Source organism: Tachypleus tridentatus, chromosome 8, assembly GCF_004210375.1.
Source record: "Tachypleus tridentatus isolate NWPU-2018 chromosome 8, ASM421037v1, whole genome shotgun sequence".
Taxonomy (NCBI): Eukaryota; Metazoa; Arthropoda; class Merostomata; order Xiphosura; family Limulidae; genus Tachypleus; species Tachypleus tridentatus.
The window spans coordinates 107,545,385-107,571,163 of NC_134832.1; the positions used below are offsets into that span (position 1 = coordinate 107,545,385).

At 34.7% G+C, this 25,779-nt stretch overlaps 1 protein-coding gene across 1 annotated transcript; it reads right to left on the reverse strand.

The window, feature by feature from the left end:
- Nucleotides 1–465: 465 nt before the first annotated feature.
- Nucleotides 466–25,426, reverse strand: LOC143223157 (uncharacterized). Its single transcript, XM_076450723.1, has 3 exons — nucleotides 23,283–25,426; nucleotides 13,683–14,030; nucleotides 466–1,346 (listed from the first exon to the last, which is right to left on the reverse strand). The coding sequence occupies exons 1-3, from the start codon at nucleotides 23,451–23,453 to the stop codon at nucleotides 1,056–1,058; spliced, it is 810 nt and encodes a 269-aa protein (XP_076306838.1). The 5' UTR covers nucleotides 23,454–25,426; the 3' UTR covers nucleotides 466–1,055.
- Between the last annotated feature and the right edge of the window lie 353 nt (nucleotides 25,427–25,779).

Here is a 25,779-nt window from a genome sequence, read left to right on the forward strand (position 1 = left end):
ATCTGCGCTAACCGTCCCTAATTTAGTAGCGTAAGACTAGAGAGAAGGCACCTAGTCATCACCACTCACCGCCAATTCTTGGGCTACTCTTTTACCAACGAATAGTGGGATTGACCGTAACATTATAATGCCTCCACGGATGAAAGGGCAAGCATGTCTGGTGTGACGGGGATTTCAACTCTCGAATTACGAGTCGAGTGCCTTAACCCCTGGCCATGCCGGGCCCATTCATTTATATAAAATAAATGTTTAAAGGACTTATCTAGTTTTCGTTTATAGAAAATAAATGTTTCACGTCTTCATCTTGTTTTTTGTTTTTATCCACTTAAAACGGTTGCAGAGAATTATATCTTCCAATGTAACACAAAGATGGCTAGGATACAATGAAAGACAATGACAGAGCCTAGATCTAAGAAGTGAATTTTATTCAATCTGTTTTTTCTTATAATGTACACAAAACATTCAAAAGCATATAATTATTGTATCAGTCTCGGCAAAACATACATATCACGGTAACTAAACGTTCACATTCGTTAAGGTACTCACATGAATTTTATTATTTGCATCACGTTTCAATGAATATTATACAGTGTTCATTCGAAGTACCTTGTGGCACTTTTACGATAATACAATCATATTCAAAATTTTAGATCTTGTAAGAGGAAATTTATTGTGGGATATTATAATTATGAATAAAAATTAAATGGAATAGAGATTGCTTTCCGAGAATGTATCATGAAAATATCACAGTGAGAGCTAGTTTACAAAGACCTCTCAGAGAATAACTGCAGGCTGATTAAAAAAAAAAGAGTAGAAAGGTATTACGAGACCAACAACGTGAGCAATAAAAATAAATTTAAACGTGCAGCCTTCAATAACACGATTTAGCAAGTACCACACACAGCAACATCTTGTGATATACTGACAATAATTTTGCTTTTCGATCAGGAGTATCGTGCAGATGTTTTTTCTTCTCTTTATTCTTATCAAAACTCTGTTTTGATCTGACAAATATGTTTCTGTTTTGTTGTTAAAATCATCGGTGGTTTTGAACATTATTTTAAAAACTGTATTATTACAGTTATAACAAGTACAATGGTAAGTACTAGAACAATCACTGTGATTACTTTAGCTGCGTTATTTTGATTCAATTCTATACAATCACAGAAAGCTAAAGAATCTCCTAATTTCTTAAACATGTTTTCTTCGTCATTATTCACTTCTTTCTCGTAAGGTACTTCAGATATAAATGCCAAGTCGTTCTTCAAGTCAAATGTGCTGCGTGGTTTTTGGAGGCGACTTTTCACTGGAGGTTTGGGTTCAACTTTGGAAAGTTTTTGAGATATCTAAACGAAGAATAAGAAATCATATGTTAAAATATTTTTACTTCAACTGCAACCAGATGTAAGATATTAAAGATTATTTCGAAAATTAACTTTCTTATCACTGATAAAACACATATGTAAAATGTATAAAAATTAATTAAACATATCAAAAAATCTTACTGTCATTTATTTAGCTGAGAAAGTGTTTTTATTTATCAATAAGATGGTAAAGATTTGCTTGTAATTCATTACATAAAATATTTTATCACTTAAATTTAAATACAGATGTTTCCATTTAAAACTCAGTTCTTCATAGCTTCAGAACAAAAATGCAATATTTCTATGTTCTATTTTATCACTGTAGTGGGTTAGCGGTTCGCTTACGAGATTCACAAAGCTAAAATCTAAGAAATGCAAAGTTTTTTCCCTTCCGATGAACATAACCCAGATAACCAGCTTCTTATGTAGCTTTGTGCTAAAAAATCGCAACAATTCATTTCAACTTCCAGTGACCGGTAAACCGGTAAAGTTGAGTATTTTTCAGTAACAATTCTGTGTTTTGGGAGACGTAAACACGCGAAAATTGTACCATCTCAAGTATGTTCAAGTTTACCAGGAAAAACGAAGGAGGTTACAGTTAACGTTTATAACAAGAAACGATGCGACACATGAAAGTACCTTACAAATAGGAAAAGAAATTACCTTTAATTCAGGAAAGACCTTCAAAGCTAATGCTAATACAAACTGTAAATGTAAAAATACGGAATATTGTATAAAATATGCTATCTGCCACGAAACTTACACTGATCAAACAGGAAACTGTAAGAGAGAACAAATCCGCTGACAACAAATTCCCAATTCATCAACACGCGATATCCAACTGAGTGAACATTTGAGCACTTATGTGTTTGTTTATTTTTTTAATTTCGCGGAAAGCTACACGAGGGCTATCTGCCCTAGCCGTCCCTAATTTAGTAATGTAAGACTAGAGAGAGAAGGCAGCTAGTCATCACCGCCCACCGCCAACTCTTGGGCTACTTTTTTACCAACGAATAGTGGGATTGATCGTAAATCATAATGCCCCTACGTGTGAAATGGCGACATGTTTGGTGGGATGGGGATTCGAACCCGCGACCCTCAGATTACGAGTCGAATGCCTTAACCACTTGGCCATGTTAGGCCTAGGCACTTGTAATGGAAAGCGTGTATTTTTTTATTTTACGATTATTTGTTAATTATTTTTTTCAAACAGTGAAATAAAGTAGAAAACAAGAGAAAAATATGTCAAAATTATTCTAGTCAACCCTGAATAAAACTGTATAATACAAGAGTTAGAAAACAGCTGCACTAATTACAGTTTTACAGTGCAATAACTTGGTTTATTTGGAAGTTCGCGCAAAGTTACACGAGGGTTATCTGTGCTAGCCGTCCATAATTTAATAGTGAAGGACAAGAGAGAAGGAATCTTGTCATCATCATCCACCGCCAACTCTTGTACCAAAGAATAGGGGGATTGGGAATAACTTTATAATGCCTCCACTGCTGAAAGGGTGAACAGGTTTGGTAGGATTCGAACCCACGACCCACTGAGAGTCCAGCGCCTTAGCCCCGTGATCAAACCAGATTTTAGAGCTTACTTAAAATATTTAGCATAAAAACAATGAAACATACTAGACTAAATTGAATCGAACAGTTCGCAACGGCCCGGCATGGCCAGGTGGGTTAAGGCGTTCGACTCGTAATCTTAGGGTCGCGGGATCAAATCCCAATCGCACCAAACATGCTCACCCTTTAATCCGTGGGGGCGTTATAATGTGAAGGTCAATCCCATTATTCGTTGGTAAAAGAGTTGCCCAAGAGTTGGCGGTGGGTGGTGATGACAAGCTGCCTTTCCTCTAGTCTTACACTGCTAAATTAGGGACGGTTAGCGCAGATAGCCTTCGTGTAGCTTTGCGCGAAATTCCAAAACAAAGCAAACCAAATCAGTTCGCAACATAACTTTGTACATTTGAATTAAATAACAAATAAACAATATAAGCCAAAACATTCGTCCATCTTCATTACCACACCGGAAAAGTGTTTATGAATAAAGCATTACTTCTTAAATAGTAGTACTATTTCAGTAAATTTTTGGTATGCTTATGCATATTCTGACGAAAGTACAAATCTACGAATTAGTGTAACCTGTACATAGTCACAAAACTGAATAGCAGATTTATTTCACAAACTGCATAGTTGGACCGGAAATTATTGTAATTTATGCAGAATTAAAACAGTGTCTTAGTTTGGCCCACGTTATTTATTTTTATACTTTATTTTGAAGGATACTTCGGTATTTGTCATTTCAAAGTAAAGTTGTGGAACCTTACTATGTTATCAAGAAAGTGAGACGACGTAACCAAAAATTTAGATTACATTAGTAAGAAAATAGGCAAGCCATATTAAATTTATATTAATATTAAGAAATATCTCTGTTGCATAACTATCATTTACAGAATAAACGGTGAATTTGGTTTCATCAGGCGATTTGCACGTAATGATTAAAATTAGAGTTAATCTGAAGAAAATCACTTTTTTGCATCCAAAGTGATGCAGACGTGGCATGGCCAGATGGTTAGGGTGTTTAACTCGTAATCTGAGGATCGCGGGTTCGAATCCCCGTCACATTAAACATGCTTGCCTCTTCAGCCGTGAGGGCGTTATAATATGATGGTCAATCTCATTATTTGTTGGTAAAAGAGTAGCACAAAAGTTGACGGGGGTGGTAATGACCAACTTCTTTCCCTCTAGTGTTACACTGCTAAATCAGGAATGGCTATCGTAGGTAACTCTCGTGTAGCTTTGCGCGAAATCCAAACAAACAAAAGCGATGTATGTCGGAATTATGTATGTATGGCACTATTAAATCTACATGAATTTTGTTGTTTGTTATTAAGTAAGAAGACACACAATAAGCTATTTTTACTGTTTTTACACGGACACTGGGACTCGATTTGTTTAGTGTTATAAGTCCTTTCACTTACCATTGAGCTACTAGGGGAATATTTACATCAAGAAATAAGTGTTAAATCGAATGGTAGATCCAGTTTCATACTTATCTTTTATTATTTCAATCAGCTTTTTGGCTGAATAATTCAAAAGATTAAATTAGTAGAATTAATGCTGGAGATTTTTGAAATTCCTATATGAAACAGGATCAGCGTTTGTGTAAATGATATCCTATATCAACATAATATATTATAAAATTAAAGACGTTCACTGCTTAATGACAAATTATATAAAATATAAAAATCGTGAAAATGAATGTGCAGGCAGTAAAAATCTAGGCCTGGCATGGCCAAGCGCGTAAGGCGTACGACTCGTAATCCGAGGGTCGCGGGTTCGCGCCCGCGTCGCGCTAAAACATGCTCGCCCTCCCAGCCGTGGGGGCGTATAATGTGACGGTCAATCCCACTATTCGTTGGTAAAAGAGTAGCCCAAGAGTTGGCGGTGGGTGGTGATGACTAGCTGCCTTCCCTCTAGTCTTACACTGCTAAATTAGGGACGGCTAGCACAGATAACCCTCGAGTAGCTTTGTGCGAAATTCCAAAAAAACAAAACAAACAAACAAGTAAAAATCTTATACCATAAAAGAAACAGGCAGTGTTTCATTCCTTTTTAAGAAAAATTAAAACCTACTTCCCACCTTCGTGAAATAAAACAAAAACAAATTCTCTGCAAATCCATAAAATCAGTTCCTTATAACTGTTAGAAAACTGATTGATTCTCGTGGTGGGCATAACACAGATAGCCCTTTATGCAGCTTTGTAATTAATAATAAGTAAAAACAAACAAGAAAATAGAATTATCTTACTTAAGCTATTTACCATCTTAATGAGGTATTAAAACAACCTTATGAAAGTTCTTTACAATATCATCAAGATATAGACATATTCCTGCAAATGCAGTTTCAAAATCACTAGTATTTCAAGCGGATTTGAACGGGCAAAACCTATATAAGCGATAAATCATAAGGAGTATCTGAGTTCACTTAAGCGTTGAATAACTACTTCTGTCCAAGATGAATTTTAGCTCTCTCGAACGGAACCCCATGTACAAATATTATATTACCTCTATACTTATTATGCGCTTTGAATCAATCGATCAGCTTTCTGTATTAAATATGGAACAATACATATGATTTCTCTCCATACACATGTATAGAATATTAATACTGATAGAGTTAAGTAAATTAAAACAAAATGAAAAGGAAGGAGTGCGTTAAAAACAGCAGATTCAAACCTCTGACTAATTATATTAGTTTGTTATACCCAAAAACAAGCCGAAACAAAAATAACTGATCAACAACAAACTAATATATATATATACATATAGTTAACAAAAACATAAACATGTTACGTCTAATCATTGTATCTATTGACAACTTCATAAGCTCTCTGTATTAAATTCTGGTTTGAATAACCCAATGATACTATCTTAACAAGCTAATAAGTTCTATATATAAAATTTGCGTTGATTAATACTAACGACACTACAACTTAATAAGTGCTCTTAATTTCTTGTGGTTCAGTGACCACATGGACGTTCCATCAATATGATGATATATGCTCTCTGTTTCAAAGCTCGTGATTAGAAACACTATGGACGCTATATTAATAAGACACTTGTATTAAATCCTGTTTTCGGTATTCATATGGACAATCCATTAACATGTTAATAAGCTCTCTTTGTGTATGCTGTACTCATAGTAACGACTAGATAAGCTCTTAGCTATATTGTATGTTGAGGAGCCCTGTGATCACTGTATCTGTTAATAAGTTGATAAGCTCCTAATTACATCTTACGTTTAGCTACCCTATGAATACTATATGAACAATTTGATAAACTTTTTGTATAGTCCTGTGAATGTTGTGTATATTGATGACATGATAAGTCATCCGTATTTTGAGTATTCCTCTGTACATTACTAATACTAAGAACCTGATGAGCTGTGTATTAAGTGATTTGTTAAGGGATCCAGTAGGTGTTATAGTATGGGTTATCTGTATTAAATATTGTGTTGAGTAACGATACAGACGATGCACTAATACGTTTCTAAGTTCTCTGCACCAAAGATTGTGTTAAGGAACCCTATGAACGCTGTATATATTTATCAACTAGGTAACCCGAAGTTCAAAGTCCTGTGTAATAAAGCTTATGGAAGCTTTTTTTTATTGTTCTGCCTAATTGTATGGACGGCGTACAAAACGATAAGCTTTCGGTTTTAATTAATTTTTAATAACCACGTGGACGCTATATTAACAATAAAATAAGCTGTGTGTGTTAGAATCTGTGTTAAAGAATCCTCTGAATTCTGTATTAAAAATTGGGTAAGGTCTAGGTATTAAATATTATTGAGAAACACAAGGGAGTCTATACATATTAACAGCTTTATGGACCTTCTGTATTAAATATTATGTTGAATATTCCTGTGGACGCTATATTAACAACTTGACCAGCTATCTTTATTAAATACTGGGCTTGGGAACCCTACGGACTGACTCTATAGATGTTAACTACTTCATAAGATCCTTGTACTAAATCTCGTGTTGACAAGCAATATAAATGTTATATTTACTAATAATTTGCTAAGTTCTGTGTATTAAACATTATGTTAAGTAACAACATGCATGATATATATACAATCTCTGCTTTTATACCTGTGTTGAAGAATCCTTTATGTATTCAATAATATTACTGCAGTGTTGGTCATCGGTCGTTTTTTAATTGGTTCTTTTAAATTATCTTGTGAGATGATATATTACTTAATACTTTCTTTTAACGTTTCTACAAACTTTAACACTTGTATTACACCGTACATTGCTGTAAGCCTACGTTACAAATGACGTTAAGTAACGTAAAGCAAATCAACAGACTTATATAATCTTTCCACGATAGCCAACACATTGAGCGGTTCACTCTCTGTCTTTATTCACATTTTACAACTATCTTGTATTTATAATCTCGCTTGCAATATGCTGGAATACATTACGTCACGTTTTAGAGTTTTTTAGATGTTCTACGCTTATCTGAATGACAATTATGATTTTAATGCCATCATTAAAATTCGTAACTTTCTATAGCCAACATTTAAATTAAAACATTAAAATGTAACTTACGACGATATCAACAACTTAATTAATAATCTCTAAGTATTAACTCTTGTATTAAAGAAACCTATGAATCCTACACAGATTGCTGTTATAGCCTGTATTCTGTGTATGACATTTTTATAAGCTCGTTAGTTGCTATAATACATGAATACAATTTGATGTTCTATATAAAGAATGTACACTTGATAGATTCTTAGTCTGACTTGATTAGATCTCTGCGTTAGTAAGTTCAATCCAGTAAGTTAGTAAGGATTCTTTGTTCCTGAGTACAGTTCATGAATACTGTATTAAGATTTCTCAGCTATTAAGTACAATCTATGTACGTTGTAAGAAAGAAAGGAACTACACTTGATCAATACTTCGTGTTCTCACTAAGAAACATGACTTACCCTAAGTCACGAATCCCAAGTTTTCAATAAAAACTTGGCCAGTCTTAAATTCTAGGTTTCGTTTAACATTCACACGCAATCAGTGCATTGAAAGATAAAAAATGTACAGTTGAAATAAAGAGACATGTATTGTAATTATGTAGATCGGTTCGAGGAAACTGTACCAAAACACTAAGAAAAATGTCTTCGATTTTAGTCACGTTTCAGTTATCCATGTTCTACAATGTACGTTAATCAATATTATTGAAGTTTGTAGCAAGAAAAAAACATTTAAATAATAATTCACAAAATTACCATTTTTCTTGATAAATTTAGGGATTTCATATCACACAAAGAGCAGATTCTGGAAAAAATAAAGATCAAAGTTTAGAGAACTGTAACAGAACGAGAAAACATTTGTTTGTTTTTTTAATTTGGCACAAAACTTTTGTTTGTTTTTGAAATTCGCACAAAGCTACTCGAGGGCTATCTGTGCTAGCCGTCCTTAATTTAGCAGTGTAAGACTAGAGGGAAGGCAGCTAGTCATCACCACCCACCGCCAACTCTTGGGCTACTCTTTTACCAACGAATAGTGGGATTGACCGTCACATTATAACACCCCCATGGCTAAAAGGGCGAGCATGTTTGGTGCGATGGGTATTCGAGCCCGCGACCCTCGAACGTCTTAACCCACCTGGCCATGCCGGGTCCATAAAAGCATAAACTGACTTAATTCTAAGGTTAAAGCAATTATACGTACTTGTTTGGCCTCTTCAAATATTTTCGGCCTGCTTTCCCTCTAGTCTTACACTGCAAAATTAAGGACGGCTAACGCAGATAACCCTCGAGTAGCTTTGAGCAAAATTCAAAAAACAAACAATATGCCTTTATTTTGTTTATATTTCATGTTTAAACCTCTTTCTCGCTATTCCGACAGGTATAGAGGTTTGTTTAAAAACATCATTTTTTTTAAGTTCATCACTAACACAAATCTCAGAAATGAGTATGGCAGAAATCACGTGGGTAAAACATTCTAAGAAAAAACGAAGAAATCGTCGTATCCCATAACAACGTGGGAACACATAGACTTTGAAATTGATCATTATTAAGTTGCAAGCATGTCACGTTACTGGGCTTAATGAATTATTCTAGGCAAGAGAACAACACAAAGTAATTACTTCCTATAGACGTAGGTTCCTGTAGCCGGTTGTTTCTCATTACAGTTCTCTTTAAAAATCAAGAATACTCACTTATAGTTTTGCCTGAATTCATGTTTACAATTTAACACCTTAGTCAGTATTGCAACTGTTTGTTACTTTCTGCTAGTTTCTTGAATTTCGCGCAAAGCTACTCGAAGGCTATCCGCTTTAGCTGTCCCTAATTTAGAAGTGATATAACTACAGGGAAGGCAGCTAGTCAACACCACTCACACACAAAGTTTGGGCTATCCTTTACCAATGAAAATTGGAATTGATTGTAACATTATAACACTTCAACGGCTGAAAGGGGGCGAATATGAATTAAGGCGTGCGACTCGTAATCTGAGGGTCGCGTATTCGCATCCCTGTCGCGCTAAACATGCTCACCCTTTCAGCCGTGGGGGCGTTATAATGTGACGGTCAATCCCACTATTCGTTGGTAAAAGAGTAGCCCAAGAGTTGGCGATGGGTGGTGATGACTAGCTGCCTTCCTCTAGTCTTACACTGCTAAATCAGGGACGGCTAGCACAGATAGCCCTCGAGTAGCTTTGTGCGAAATTCAAAAAACAAACAATTTTTATGGCTTTATAAGATGGAATTGTCTCTAAAAGAGTGACTTACAGGATGGCGTGGTTCATTACGAAACAGGTTTGTGATACACTAGACTATTCTATGTCATTATATAACGGTTCGCCGACAGTCTAGGCTGTTTCTTAAGAAAATGACCCGGCATGGCCAGATGGTTAAGACACTTGCTTCGCAATCTGAGGGTCGCTTGTTCGAATCCTAATCGTACTAAACATGCTCGCTCTTTCAGCCATGGGAACATGATAATGCCACGGTCAACCCCATTATGCATCGGTAAAAGAATAGCCCGAGATTTGAAAGTGGCTGGTCATGATTAGCTTCCTTCCCTCTAGTCTTTCATTACTAAATTAGGGACGTCTAGCGCAGATAGCTCTTGTGCAGCTTTGTTAGGAATTCAAAATAAATTAAATCTTAAGAAACATTTTGCATAGCACAATAGATGTATTGTTGTTAAAGAAAATATATTTTGAAGATCCAACAGAAGTGTAAAACAGGTGTTTTCTTCCTATTTTATGCTTGTGATTGTCGACAAACAACCGAAAACAACTAACTCTGTAATACCGCTAAAGCTACATTTTCACTATTATCACTATATCAAAAAGTTGGTACTATAAATTTGAACACTGATTCTTAAAATTTTATCTTTAAAATGAATGTTTAAAATGTTAATCAAGTGAATTTGAGAAGGGAGCAACAACTGCAGTTTTGTATGTATTTCAACGTTTATAAATTTGTTATATTGGTTATTTCAATAAGTATTTCATATAACAAAAATATTTTAATGAAATAATAATTATTTGACTCATATTCCCATCCGGTTGTCTGAGAAAAAACGTTCTGTTGGCATTTGTTCTCAGCCAAATGCATAACTGTGCTAAAATGTCTGTGCAAGAAAAAGAAAAAACATCGCTGAATAAAAAAGCTATGTAGGGCTAGACACTGAAATTCGAAAAAACAACTAACCTAAAAAAATAAGAATGGAAGTGGACAAATCAGTGGATCCGACCACTGATCATATACCAGATTAAGCCGTATCGACTTTACGTGGAGAATAAATTCCATACAATAAAAGTCGAGACAGCTGTGATCATTAACTGGATCAAGTGATATGTCAATTTCCATCCCTATTTCGTTTATTTCCTTTGTTCAAGTTCAGTAGCCAGCCCTACATAGCTATTTTTATTTATTGATACAATTTTTTTACTTATATTTGTTTATTTTTTGATAAGATGGCGTACAGGAGTTATTATGTTATAGAATGTATTCTAAAGTTTTATGAACGTTGTATAAAATAATAATGAAATAGGTAGTCAAAGATCGTGAAGAGTGAGTGATTTGCTCTGTCCAATAATTATAAAATTATAGTTACTGCTAAAAGTCAGTAACAAATAGGCCTATTGAAGAAAGATGATGACGAATGAAAATAAGAAATCTTGGGGGGTGCAGTGCCTCAGCGGTATGTCTGCGGACTTACAACGCTAAAATCCGGGTTTCGATACCCATGGTGGTCAGAGCACAGATAGCCCGTTGTGTAGCTTTATGCTTAATTCAAAAACAACAAGAAATCTTGGGTTTGACTATTCACCTGTTTACGACTTTGGATAGCTGAAAAGCTGTATATTCTCTGGAGATAGAGCGACTATGCCATGTATATCTTCATATCTGACCTTTAATGGCCTGTAGATAAGAAACTCCAGGTGACTTTTGTATTACTTTAATACAGGAGTCTATGCCATCCCTACGTAGTGTTAGCGAACTCTCCGAAGCTGAACCAATAAACTTGTAGTTATAAAATGTTATTGTTGGTCAGTATGACGAAAAAAGCTGAGACCAAACTATATAATACCTAAAAGTACTAAATATACAGCTTTGTTTGAACATTATAATTACATGAATATTAATAACGTACAAACCAGTGAATCGAATAATATAAATATATACAGCTTCAACTTCATAAATTTATGGTTAATGGGCTTAAATTACTTTGGCACTGAAACTTTGTAAAATGGACGGAAGTTGCCTGTTGTGAAAAGACAAGTGTAAAGGAAGACTTTCGAAACGTTGTTCTCTACACTTGTGTCTCCACAATAGGCAGTTGGCATCCATTCTACAAAGTTTCATCATGAATACTCTGCCTAAACAATCTATCAAAGAATACTTTGGCACGTATTTAAACCGTTGCCAAAATACCTGAAAAAGATTAATATATGTCTTATATTTCTAATACGATAGCTAATTAAATAAAAATATCTCTTTTTGAAATACTAACTTTAACATGGTAAGATAATTTTTTACTTTGTTCTTGAAAGCATATTTGCACTGAAACATGTGCATTTCATATATTATTATTTAACAGGTATGTGTGAAAGTTTGGAGACGTACTTTATCTTTTATGAAAGTATGTTTGTTTGTTTTTTGAATTTCGAGCAAAGCTAAACGAGGGATATCTGCACTAGCCGATCTTTATTTAGCAGTGTAAGACCAGAGGAAAGGCAGCTAGTCATCACTACTTACCGCCCACTCTTGGGATAATCTTTTATCAATGAATAGTGAGCTTGACTGACACATTTTAACGACATCGCGGCTGAAAGGACGAGTATGTTTGATGTGACGGAAATTCGTTGCCGCAACTCTCAGACTGTGAGTTGAGCGCCCTAACCGCCTGGCTATGCCAAATTCATAACAGAAAAAATTAGGAAGAATTCTTGAGAAAACAAAAACATTTGCATTCAGGCGTGATTTTGGTTACAAATATTATATCTATTGGTTTTTATTGCTATACAAAGACTGAGTACGTTTTTCTAAAATTATTTTGGACCTACAACTAAGTTGTTAGTGTTAACGCTGCCATGTTTGATTATGCTTTATCTGACTTTCAACAACCCTGTAAATTATTTTATATTACAAAAGACTCCGTAGTAAGCCTGTCATGTCTAAAGCATGACACTTCTCCTTTCTTGCTTTCTATAATTCATTTAGTTTAGTGGACGACAATTTTCCAACACTCACTTAAAGAGTCTAGTCGTATGGAAATTAATAAACATTGCATGCAGAAATTTGACCAGTACGTCTTGGTATGGGATTTCATGAGTATGTCGTACAGAAATTAATACGCACTATATCGGAGAATTTGACCAGTATGCCTTCTATATGTTTTAGTATGAGTACCTGTTTAATTCTCCAACTGCTTGACATTAAATGGTTATGTTGTTTAAGTTACATGCATTATTTTTCTTGAAGGAGTACTTCCAGATTATATTGTATAATATTGCACAAGTGAACGAACTTTAGTACTCTTTCTGTTAACAGATTCTCACATTTGGTATATGACTAATTGCAAGTTTATTTCTGGATGGTCCTGTACCCAAATTGATTAAGAGTGCTTTTTTCCCACTGCCATTTATTACAAAAAATATCTTAGTTTTGGAAATTACAAATCCTTGATATGGACAGATTTTATGATCTTAATATATGAATATATTTCGTCAGAAATAAGCATCAGATACTTCTCAATGTTTGGTTCCATTATACTACCGACAAAAGTCAAAACACAGTTCCGATATGCAACTTTAAATCGATCATGTTGCTTGCTGATTTGCATATTAAAAGTCGTTTTAATATAACGTACTCAACCCTCCGTATCAGCTAGGTTTCTCATAACTTCCGTTTTATCTTGCAACAAATATAGCTTGAGCAACATGTCTTTAACTGATAAGTCATTCTGAATGATGAAAAAAAATCACAACATCATGTTTTCAAAGTTGTCAGTCAAACCAGTTCATAATGCATACAGAGAAGAACGTTAAAGCATTTTAATAGTCGCGCACCTGGTGTACAATTCAAGAATGCCTTTAATAGAATTTTTCATTATTATTATTAAATGCTCCAATTGCACAGTCAGTTATTAACATTAAGTTATAAGGTCTAAGTAATACTAAGTAATTTAAAACTTTGTCCAAATCCCTAATCCACCTCTCCCAAAAAACAAGTTTGGATCTTTCTTATAAACTAGTTTCTTTTTATCTGTTTGATTAATATAAAATTACTTACTAATTTTTCTATTGTTTTCAAAGATTTGTCTTCTACATTATTTACCGGTGGAAGACCTTTGAATTTGTTGGTCGTTGTCAGCGGCTCGTTGTCCATCGTACTAGATATGTGAAATATCCGGGACAAGGTAGAAGGTCCTTTGCTTCCAGTTTCCGTTTTGATCTGTTCACATTTATCATCACTAACATTGCTGGTGTTCTTCGTTCCAGAAGCGGAAAATATCCGAGACGAGGTAGAAGGCCCTCGACTCCCAGTTTCGGTTTTCACTTGTCTAGAGGTGTCCTCTTCGACAACAGGGGGCAGTGGGTTGTTGTAGTGTTTGCCCACGATGTACACTTGTTCCGTCCACTGAAATAAAAAAAACAAACAAACAACTTCTCATTAACTCGAATTATAGTTTTTACCCAACCAGCACTTAAAGACTGACCTTTCTTCATCAAGGGCAAACTGGACCATTTGCATCTAAATGCTGTATTTGAAGTCATTGCTAGCTTCGATACTTTAAAGAATAAAAACTATAAACTTATGATGAATGGCAAGATGTAAATGATAATTTTCTGATATAACTAATTCCAAATAATGTAACACCTAAGATTCAGCACTGTTTCTCTAAAAAAATGCCTGCACCCTAGTAGCACGGTGGTATATCTGCGGACTTACAACGCTAGAAACCGGGTTTGCGATATCCGTAGTGTGCTCAAGTACAAAGAAAAACAACAAACAAACGCCTAAATGTATTTACAACAACAGAAGTGCTGTCTGTTATTGGATGAGAGACATTTAGTTATCGCTGATATACATTTGTCTCACAACAAAGTGACACCAATTAGAAGTTTAAAACATTAGCACAATTGAGTAATTAAACAAATTTCTATTTTTGTGAGATGTTTCAAAATAAGTAGATTTTTTAATGACACTAATATCAAAACCCAGCTGCAGAAATGTGCTGTCTATGTAGAAATGTTATATTTTTCGTAAACTGTTTATTTTCGTATTAGTTCGGAAGAATTCTACAGGGGTACTGTAACTTGATTACAACAGAAACATACAAGTAAGTTCATACTTACTTGTTCTTTAACCTCCAATAATTGAAACAATTTTTTTTTCAAACATGCTTTACGTACTTTAGTAGGTTATGTTGAAATTAATTCAAGACAGTTAAAAACACGTGTAATAGAAAGTTGGCAAATCACATAAAAATATGACACAACTCAAGCACTTTCTGCTGATAAACCTATCTCTAGCAGGGGCAAAAGCAAGTTGTTTTCGCTTGTGACAAAGAGAGGATCACCTGCCAAACATGCCACGGTTTTATCATAGTTTATCGAATGTGGTCTGTTAAAAGAATAAAGTATCACATGGTTTTTACTTTTTTCTTTTGTTTCTAGTGTGGTCACTTAACATACAATGACTGCTCTAACTTTGCACTGTTTTAAGTATGAAGTTATGGTATATACAGTTGTGAAAAAACTTATTGCATTACCCATGTTTTCCACATCTTTTTTGTTCCTGCAATTTTTCACGAGACTGTGCATTAAGAAAGTGTTGAAACTGCTACATAATGGTTATATGTTGTAAGGTAATCATATTTCAGTCACCCAAACAAATATTTGCATCTTTACTAACAAATTAATCATGAGAAACGCATTATAGTAGATGATAAAAAAAGGAAAATATAAAAATGTTCTATGAGTAAGAAAATCTAGATTTAAAGATAATGTCACTGAAGTGGTCACAAATTCTGTTTTTTTTTGTTCAAATAATTGGTTGTGGCCCCTCAGACCTTGGTAACTGATTGAAATCGCTTTGCATAGAGCGCACGAGAAACTGAATGATGGCAGAGGTGATTTCGTAATGACACACATGGATTTGGGCTTTTTATAGTTGCAAAGTGCTTCTCAGTTTCTTCCCAATTTTTTACCCATTACCTTACAGTAGTTTCTCTATACGACTGAAGCATAACGTCTTAATCATCTCCATTTGAAAATCGTCCTTCATTTGAAGCAATGAAATAAAAACTTAAAATGTCTTATATACAAAGTGAATTTTCATCTTTATTTCATGTATACTGCATAAAGAGTATAAATAATACAAAACGTTTCAGACCTGCGGTATGGAGCAGAGTTATCTTGGGATGTGCACTTGTCAGCTTCTCAAAGCGATCCTAAACTGTCGGCTTTAACTGGGACTCAAAGATTTCGATGTACTTGTCGTCATTGAAATTGCCTTTCACCAGATACTGGCCAGATATGCATCTTCATGTCGCATGACTCTGTGGACGCTTCGCGGTTGTTTTCAAATACGATGTGGAGCTCTTCTCCACATCGACATCGTACAAATTACTTATCATGTTCATACAGGGTGAGCTCCGATTCATCTGAGAAGATCACGTTACTCCACGTTGTTTCAATTCAGTAAGCGTGTTCTTTGGCCCAGTTAAGCCTCACCTTGCTAATCTTATTGGTGAGGAGGGGGTTCTTCTTGGCCATCTAGCTGGGAAACTGGCTGAACAGAGACGAGACTGGATGGTGCACTCGACTCATAATCCGAGAGTCGCGGATTCGAATCCCCGTCGTACCAAACATGCTTGCCCTTTCAGCCGTGGGTCGTTAAACTGTGACGGTCAATCCCACTATTCGTTGGTAAAAGAGTAGCCCAAGAGTTGGCGGTGGGTGGTGATGACTAGCTGCCTTCCCTCTAGTCTTACACTGCTAAATTAGGGACGGTTAGCACAGATAGCCCTCGAGTAGCTTTGTGCGAAATTCCAAAACAAACAAACAAACTCTCGAGTAGCTTTGCGCGAAATTCAAACCAAACCAAACCAATCTCATGAGATCTGTGGACAACATTCGACGATTCTTAGACTTTACATGCTGTGATAAATGGTGCAAATTACCTAAAATCTGTCACAGATACTGGTTTATTATTTTGTTAGAAGATTTATGTTAAGGAAAATTGGCACGGAATAAAATTATTTTTGCCGATAACAGTCGCATTTCGTTGTTTCTCTGCAATAAGAAATAAGAGGAGATTATGTGAACTCCTTTCACCCACATGTTAACGATTACACCACTAACAAACTGTGAGTACGGTACAGAGACTCGAAAGATATATTGTCCTACCTCCGACATGGAAAGAGAATCAAAGTATCAGAACTCTGCTATGGCCTGGCCAATTACCAGACATGTATCCTGTTGAGGATGTGTGGGATATCATTGACAAATTCCTACGAAGCCATTTTAGTAAACCAGTAAACTAATTTCCTGAGACTCTCTGAAAACATTATATGCCATAAATGTCGCTCTACATAAGGCAAAGTATTTATTCCATTCACATTTTCTCAGTGCTACTTGTGTTAGTTACCACAATAAACTGGTATTATTTCAAACTAGAGTATTTGTGTACTTTTGTCACGTCGGAAACAAAGCTAATGTTTTGTTTCATGTTTGTGAATAACTCTTTGTGACGATCAGCGAAAACCAAAAAAGATTTTAGGATAAAGATAGATCAACTTTTGGTCAAATTTGTGCTCAATGTTATTTAGAAAGCGTTTACATTAAATGATAATAATAATATACACAATGCTACTATGCTTTTCTCTCTCCCGAATGGCTCAGCGATAAATCTGAATGCTTACAGGGCTGAAAATCAAGTTTCGATACCGGCGGCGGCCATAGCAGGAAAAGCCCATTGAGTAGCATTGTGTTTAAAACAAACGATCTTTCTTGATTTTAAGTGTCTGTACTGTAAACAGGTAAAGCACTTTATTAATGAGCAATACCAGGTCTCGAAAGATACATTGTTAAATTAAATGAATTAAAAATCCCATACAAAGATCTGTTAAACAAACAGTTTCTAACAACATCAGAACATTTAAGCCACTGATAGAAAAAAAGTCAGCCAATGCAACTTTGTAAATATATGTTGTACTTATTGTGTATATATATATATATATACGAGGAAACCAGAATACTTCAATATAAAAGAGTGTTAAAGGTTATCAATGTTTCCATATAAATCAAGAGCTTAGTTGTTAGTCTTTTTCTTATCTAAGATGTTATGCCACTCATTTTCAGCAAGAAAAATTTGATTCAAATAAAGTTTGGGTCTGTCGCTTGGCAACGGCAGTGTTTGGTATGCCCTCTACATTCAGAACTGGAAGTCGTCAGGTCAGCTGACCCATTGATGGTAGTTATCTTTAGCTGGATATTGATCGGTATTACAAAAGAACGAAATTACACAGCACTTTGAAAGTAGAAACAAAGGGTGGAACGTTAATCTTCTACCATTACACTGGTAAACTCAACAAGGCACCACACATAAGTAGAGGCACCAAAAAATACAGAATCAAGAAGAAAACCTTCTTACGCATTTCATAACTAGTAATTATATCATAAAGTTTGTAATTACTTATTAGTTCTCAATCATTAACCGTTTTGTCAAAATTTCAATAATCTACTTGTAGTTAGATATAAATTGAAGTAATGGAGTATATTTACCGCGACTGTTTTTCGTTTATCCATGTCTCAATAAAGTAGTGTTTTTTCTAATCAAAACTACTTAACACTAAATATCATGAGAATGATTTAGAACCAACTTCTTACAAGTATTTGTTGATCATTTTTGATGCATTACATTCTTTAACAACCAGGGAAACGATAATTTTCAACCATTCGGAGTTTAAATGGTGTGAGTGGATGGTCAGATATGTATATATTTAACCTATTTAGTTAATCAGTTAATCCACAGAGTCATGTTATATACATTACCTACATCCGTGTCTAGCCACAACTAGGTTGCTAGGCGACCAGTATCACAAAGCTGTTTAGCTTTACTAACTACAAACTGAATTTGTTAAAGTCTGAATGGCCGTAAATTTACAAAACGGTGAAATATTGTTTGGTGTCTCCAAACGGAAATTAATGGCTTTGTTCAGATTTTGCTCCATTATATGTCAAAATACTTTATAGTTGTTTTTATTTATTGTGGTGTTTACGTAACTTAAGCATCAGTGCTTTATGCACACTCACATTTAGTGTTGCACACTTTTTTTATAGCTGGACGATGAAATGACACATACAAAATTAAAAACTAAAAAAAATAATCTAAATACCTATTTGCTTCTAATATACGATAAACTTTAATTATTATAACTTGATCAGAAATATATACAAATTTCTTGCACTTATTGATAATGGTATTAGAAGGTAAAATTTGAACATAGATAAAGAAAGCTTTTGTGATTTTACTCTCACGAAAAGTGGGATTGACTGTGCTTTATAATGCTTCTATGGATAAGAGGGCTCGGAACTCGCCAACGCGCAGATTGTGAGTCGATCATCTCTAACCACTAGGCTATACTAGTCATGAAAAACGACTCAATTCTAAGTTACGGTGTAAACATATAAAATATTCCTAGTTACCAATTGTTTGAAAATTGTATAGTGTCAAACTTTAGCTAAATAATAGCTTGTGTGAGTCATTTTTATTAGGTTATTTGGGCAGTGGCATAAATCAAACAGAAAGGATGGACACTTCTACAGGTAGGTACATAGTTATTCTGTTAACAAGTATTCCTTTAAAAACCATTTGATATTTGGTTGAATTATATACATATAAAGCACAAACTTTTAAATTGTGATATAATATTTGATCAGTTTGTAGCAGACGATGTTTACAATTAAGAGTTTGTTTACTTTTATATTTTGGGTAAAGCTAAATGAGGGATATCTGAGCTAGCCACCACTAATTTGACAATGTAAGACGAAAGGGAAGGCAGCAACTCATCACAACCCACCGCCAACTCTTGGGCTACTCTTTTACCAATGAATAGTGGGATTTACTGAAACTTTATAACCCATCCACATCTGAAAGGACAAGCATGTTCGGTGGGAAGAGTATTCAAATCCACGACGCTCAGTTTGCGAGTCGAGCATTCTAACCACCTGGCCATGCCGGGCCATTTGCAATTAAGAGAGCACGTTTTCTGTCTAATGAGAAAATGTACAATAAAATCAGTTGTGGGAGTGTGGATTAGTCATGAATCCCTGTTTCAGTAAAGCCCCGCAGTGACTCAGCGATAAGTCTGAGGGGTTCGCACATTACTGAAAACTGGGTTTCGATACCTCTGGTGAGAACAGCATAGATACCCTATTACATAAATTGGTCTTTACCAACAACCAAACAAAAAATTCATCATATTTATGCTAAAGTCTTCAGAAAACTGTGAATTGTTATGGAATATTTGTAGATGTTGTGTGTAATAATTATATTACTAACAATATAGTTATAGGTTGGCGATGGTTTTGAACTGAGTGATAACATTTTAACATTTGTTTTTTGTTTCTGAGTTTTTAATATGTGTAGTTATAGCGCCTAGTTTCAGTAGTTCCTTGAATAAATAATTGTCAGTGGGTACTTGGAACCATGATACTTATGTAATGATTATAAGTTTACGTAACTGAAAAAGTGAAAATATCTTTATTCAAGTACATTCATGTAACTTTTCAAGATTTTGAAAGCAAAGAAAAATATGTAATAAAAAGCCAATCATACATTGGGCCAATTAGAATAAGGGTGTTTGGTCTGTACCTCAAGCTCAAAGGGAGTCTCAAATTTAGACACTGTTTTGCATTTGATACATTTCGCAAGTTGTTAAATAAAAAATATTCAGAATATGTTTTACTTTTATTTTGGGATAAAGATTGCCATATTTTGTTTTCATGTGTTATCATTTTCTTTATTTTTTTTGTCTGGAGCTCCAAAAAGTGAAAGTGGCCAGAATGTCTCTAAACCACTGAGAGGGCTTTGTTATAAATATCTACCATATCCAGTGCCGTCGAATTCTCTTACATAATACCAGGTTAGGCATAAATGTAACAAATGCAATAGAGGTCTAAACGCTATTTTCTATCATTATTTGCTTGAATACAAACAGTTATTACAAGATTAAGTAAGAAAACTGTAAATATTATACTTTTTACTTAAGCCATTTACAAATCGTAGCTATGGTAGTAATTAACAATACAATATAATTTATTTAGTATTATTTTATTATGTAAATTGAGTTTACTATCATTGAGAAGAAATGGAGAATCAGAAAGATAATTTTCTTGAACACGATGTGCCCAACTCTGAACTACGCTAAAATCCTGCCTTTAGGCAGTTAATTCGTGGTGAGCTTGAGCGTGTCTGTCTGTGAAGATGGCCAGTACACCAGTTATATCTATAATTACTTTGACATTTTTCGTGTTTAGCATATACAAAGATATATATGTTAGAAACACCGAGTTCCTTTTCATAAAATAATAAGACACGTCTCTTGACGTAGGTAACATAGTTTTTTCTGAAGTCCAGGAAAAAATTGGAAGTTGAATAATCTGCTTTGCATACATTTCCAAAACAAGCAAAAATCACTCTGTGCTGTAAAGTTCTGTTTAGCTGTTGTTACAGAGATGGTGGTTAGTAGTAAATCTTTTTTGGCTGTTTTAAGTGAAATAGTTGTTTCTGCTTGAAAACAAAACAGATTTGTGTTGTGTTTGTTTTTTTAAGAGTTTGACTTACCTTTTGTCTTGCTTACCGTAGAGTAATACAAAACACAATAAATTTGAAAACTGTACTATACATTCAATGCTATAATTTATTTGTTTGTTAGTGGAAAAAGAAGATTATGATAGATCTAGAATGTTCTTATAGTAGTTCTAGAATCAAGAAACTGGATATTTGATAGAAGTGAGAGTTCAGTATAAATACGAAAAGGTACGATTGAGTAAAAGGTGGTCGAGCTGTGTATATGGTAATGTTATTTAGATCATTGACAGTTAATGTTTGTATCAGACAATAAATATGTTAGGTTTGTTATTACGACATCAATGAAATTTCTTTTGAACATTATTAATGTATTTGACCTACAGTAGGTTCGGTGTTTCTGTTGAAAACTTTCATATTTGATGTTAGGCCACGCAAAGTAAAGTACAGTAGACTAAACTGTTTAATTTTTTAATGGTGCGTGGACTAAACCTTGCATTGCTTTTACCTAGTAATCCAAAAGAACCGTCAGACAAACGATAGAATCTCCTTACACCAATACATTTGATTTACGACGAGTGTAAAAGTAGTACTTTTGGAGATATTGACTGTATTTGACATAACCGAGAGATTAATGAGTTCAATTCATAATGTAGGGAGCAGGGGATCGAACATGTTTACTTTTTTAGCTGCAGAAGCGTTATAATTTGACAGTCAATCCAAATACTTGTAGTCCAAATGTTGGCGCTGGGTAGTGCTGACTAACTGCTTTCTCGCTAGTCAATCACTTGAAAATGAAGGACGGCTAGGGCAGTTAACCCCGTAGCGGCTTTACGCAAAAATCAACAAACAACCACACAAACAAAATTTCAGGTTTTTTTTTCTTTCGTAAAACTCTCATATTAGTCAGATTGCATTGTTAAAGAATTCAATTATACAAATATTAAATGACGTAGCAATAAAGGCCAATAGGAGAGCGTAGAAAAAGCAGACGTGTCACTGTTTGGCTGCTGACAGGTATTATTATAATGTTTGGATGTAATTTATACCTGCACTTTGTGTGGCCAGAGTTCACCCTATCCATCAATTTGTTGTGATATATCTATGTTTTCGTGATGACAGACTTAGCACATAATATATCTATATTAAGTGTTAAAACGTGTTCTCTTACTTGATGATCCTTAGATAATTCTAAGTAAAACATTTCAAATTTTTAATAATCTTACTTAACTGTATATTTATTTAATAATCTTAAATAAAGTGGTAAATTAAAACTTGTCCTTACCAGATGAGATAATTTTCTTTCTTTCTCTTCCAGTCAACATGAACACACAAAGATATCATTTGTATTCCGTCTTACCAACCAATCATATGCAATAAGAATAATAAAGAAGGAATAATTTTCTTTGCTACTCCATCCTTTCAACCATGACTCTAGAGCATTATATAGAACTTTATATAGAATAAAAAAGATCGACAAAACTAGAAACACGATAATCCTAGCACTGAAAGAAAAATATTACCTTCCGAATGCACTATTTTGTAATTACCCTTTCAACAAAACGGATGCACCAAGAGTGATATAATTGGTAACTTTAGTAACATATTTTCCCAATCAATAAAGATGTGCTTGTGTTAACAAAAATATAATTTTATTAGTCTGTTCTTCCAACCAAAAAATATGTGCCAGAGTTAACAAAAGGATAGTTTTTATTCTCTATACTTCCAACTAATGCCATATACTAGATTTAAGTGAAAGTATCACTTCTGTACTCTGCTCTTTCAACCAAGATAGACAGTATAGAAATACAACAATTGCCGGAAGGATCACTTTTATGCTCTATTTTTCCAACCAATACAGATGTACCAGGATTCAGACAAAGATCTCTGTTGTACTCTGTTTCTTAAACCTAAACAAGTGAGTCAGCATTTAAAATCGCTGAAGATATTTATTGTTTTATTTTAACTAATAAAATTATTCCATTGTTAACAAGACACAATATGAAAGTTTAAGGAATATAAATATTTTATATCAAACATCTTCCTCTGCGTACTGTCTTTCAGCTATCTTACCTTCTGTCTGCGTGGGCATTTCAAATCGTCACTAGTCATATCTCTAACACTTTCTACGTTAGTGATCGGCTGATGATTTGACATTTTGATAGTTTTATCCTCTTGTGTCCAAATGTTCCATCCGGAACAACGTAACCATGGTGACAGTAAGACGGAAGGAAAAACTTCCATGAGGATGAAGCTCAGTGTAATTACTCATACACAGTTTTCTAGACATTACGTTATAATTTAATTTAGTCTGAGAAAAATAAGTTCTCTCATGGATTTCCTGACAGGTCAGCAACAAGTTTACGGACTTACAACGCTAAAATTCGGGTTTATGTTGTTGCCTGCGGTCGAGAAAAAGAAGATAGCCCATTGTGTAACTGTGCACTAAGAAAACAACACTAATACTTTCTTTGAGGGCTAATCACTTCCAACCACATTTGACTGAACTAGGGTGTCTACTGCCACAAACTTGCTGAAATAAACTAGTTTCATGCTACAGGTGGCGCCCTATTGGGAGCGCACTGTTACCATAGTAACCAAACTCATCTTTATACTAAATCTAATCATGTGCGAAAATCATCTAAACTCCAGAATAGGCTTTCCCATGGACATTCATCAAATGAAACACGTACACTTTAGCAACCAGAAAAGAACAAGGCTTTATTGATTAAAGCAGAAACGGGGCTAAAAACACATGTTTACAACTCACGAGAAAGCCGGTCGTTTCTGGGTTATTCGTTTATATGCCAGTTTACTCCAGTACTACGTGGTAACCAGAGTTATGAATTTCTGACATTTATTTTGTCACTAATATGTTTAACAATAGCCCTCTAAGCAACGTAATACTCAAACTATGTAGTATCTGTCGTAACCACAATAGGGCCTGGCATGGCCAAGCGCGTAAGGAGTGGGACTCGTAATCCGAGGGTCGCGGGTTCGCGCCCGCGTCGCGCTAAACATGCTCGCCCTCCCAGCCGTGGGGGTGTATAATGTGACGGTCAATCCCACTATTCGTTGGTAAAAGAGTAGCCCAAGAGTTGGCGGTGGGTGGTGATGACTAGCTGCCTTCCCTCTAGTCTTACACTGCAAAATTAGGGATGGCTAGCACAGATAGCCCTCGAGTAGCTTTGTGCGAAATTCCAAAAAACAAACGTAACCACAAAAACATTTATATCGTTCCATGGAAGAATTTTTCTTGTTAGAAATATAATTAATATAAAGGAATTGAATGACATCATAATACCATTGTACATATATCATCATGATTTGAAAACTAATGGATTATGAATATATATATTTTTACGCCTTGTTCAAACTACATATTTTACCTGGCATGAATTCAACATCTCCGATGTCGTGGTAAATGTGAAAGCTTTGTCCCTAAATATTGGAATTATAGTTTGACAGATTTATTTTATTAGTGTTACGGATTATGCATTTGTATCGGATCAACTATAGTGTAATCATATCAGTTTTTCCCTTTCTTACAAAAGGGCGTTTTACAATTAAACGCCTCGCGAGATCTCGCTTATCAAATACTGTAACATCTGTTCTTTATGTACTAATAAGAGCAATCTTCTAGTGTGAAGATATTGTCTGAGCAAACTTTCTAATCTTTTCAACAGTGCGTGAAGATACGGTCTGAAGAAATTTTCTAATCTTCCATCCTTGCTTGTATAAGAACGTTATGTATTCATTGTCACTGCAACATGTGTCTCGCTTGCATTTGTTGCGTGCTTATTATATACTTATAAAATATTAATGAAAAGACAAAGAAAAAAAAAAGGAAAATTGCAGCTGCATTGATGTTTGCCATTTCCTGATTTCATAAGAAGCATGTGATCAACAGGAAAACTAAAAGGTTTTTACTTATTTCGGAAATCACAACTAATGTATAAGTAACGTGTTCTGTTTATGGCATAATTTTTAAAGCTTTCTGCTGTCATTTCTAATTTTGAATTGCCGACGCAGGAAAGCAAACGGTTATGAGCACTCAATGGCAATCTTGGGCTACTATTTATCAACAAATAAAGGGATTGACCATAATATTATAAGAATCATGCGGGCAAAAAGGAGAATATGTTTGGTATCAGGTTTTGATCGAATGACCAGTAGACTGGAAGTCGAACACCTTATGCATCGGGCCCCATATTTGGGTACAGCGTTATTTCCCTTGTAATGTGAGGGAGATGGATAAAAATTACCCAAATATCTGCAGTGATCTGCATTTCAACAATTGAGAAATGGAAATTTGGATAATATCTTAAAAACATCTAACAGTGAAATTATTTGAAGTAAATAGTGTTATTCTTACTCAAGTTTTTGTAAGGTTTTTATAAAGCTGGATTCTCTACAGAACGTGTCGGCGAGTTGTTGGCGATCAATTTCAGCAATAAACAGACATCATACAATCCACTTGTTTTTCAATAATATATAAACAAAACAAGTCAAACGTATTTACAAAATTCGTTACACTGTTGGTTATCACAGTTGTATCCAGAGTTTTAAA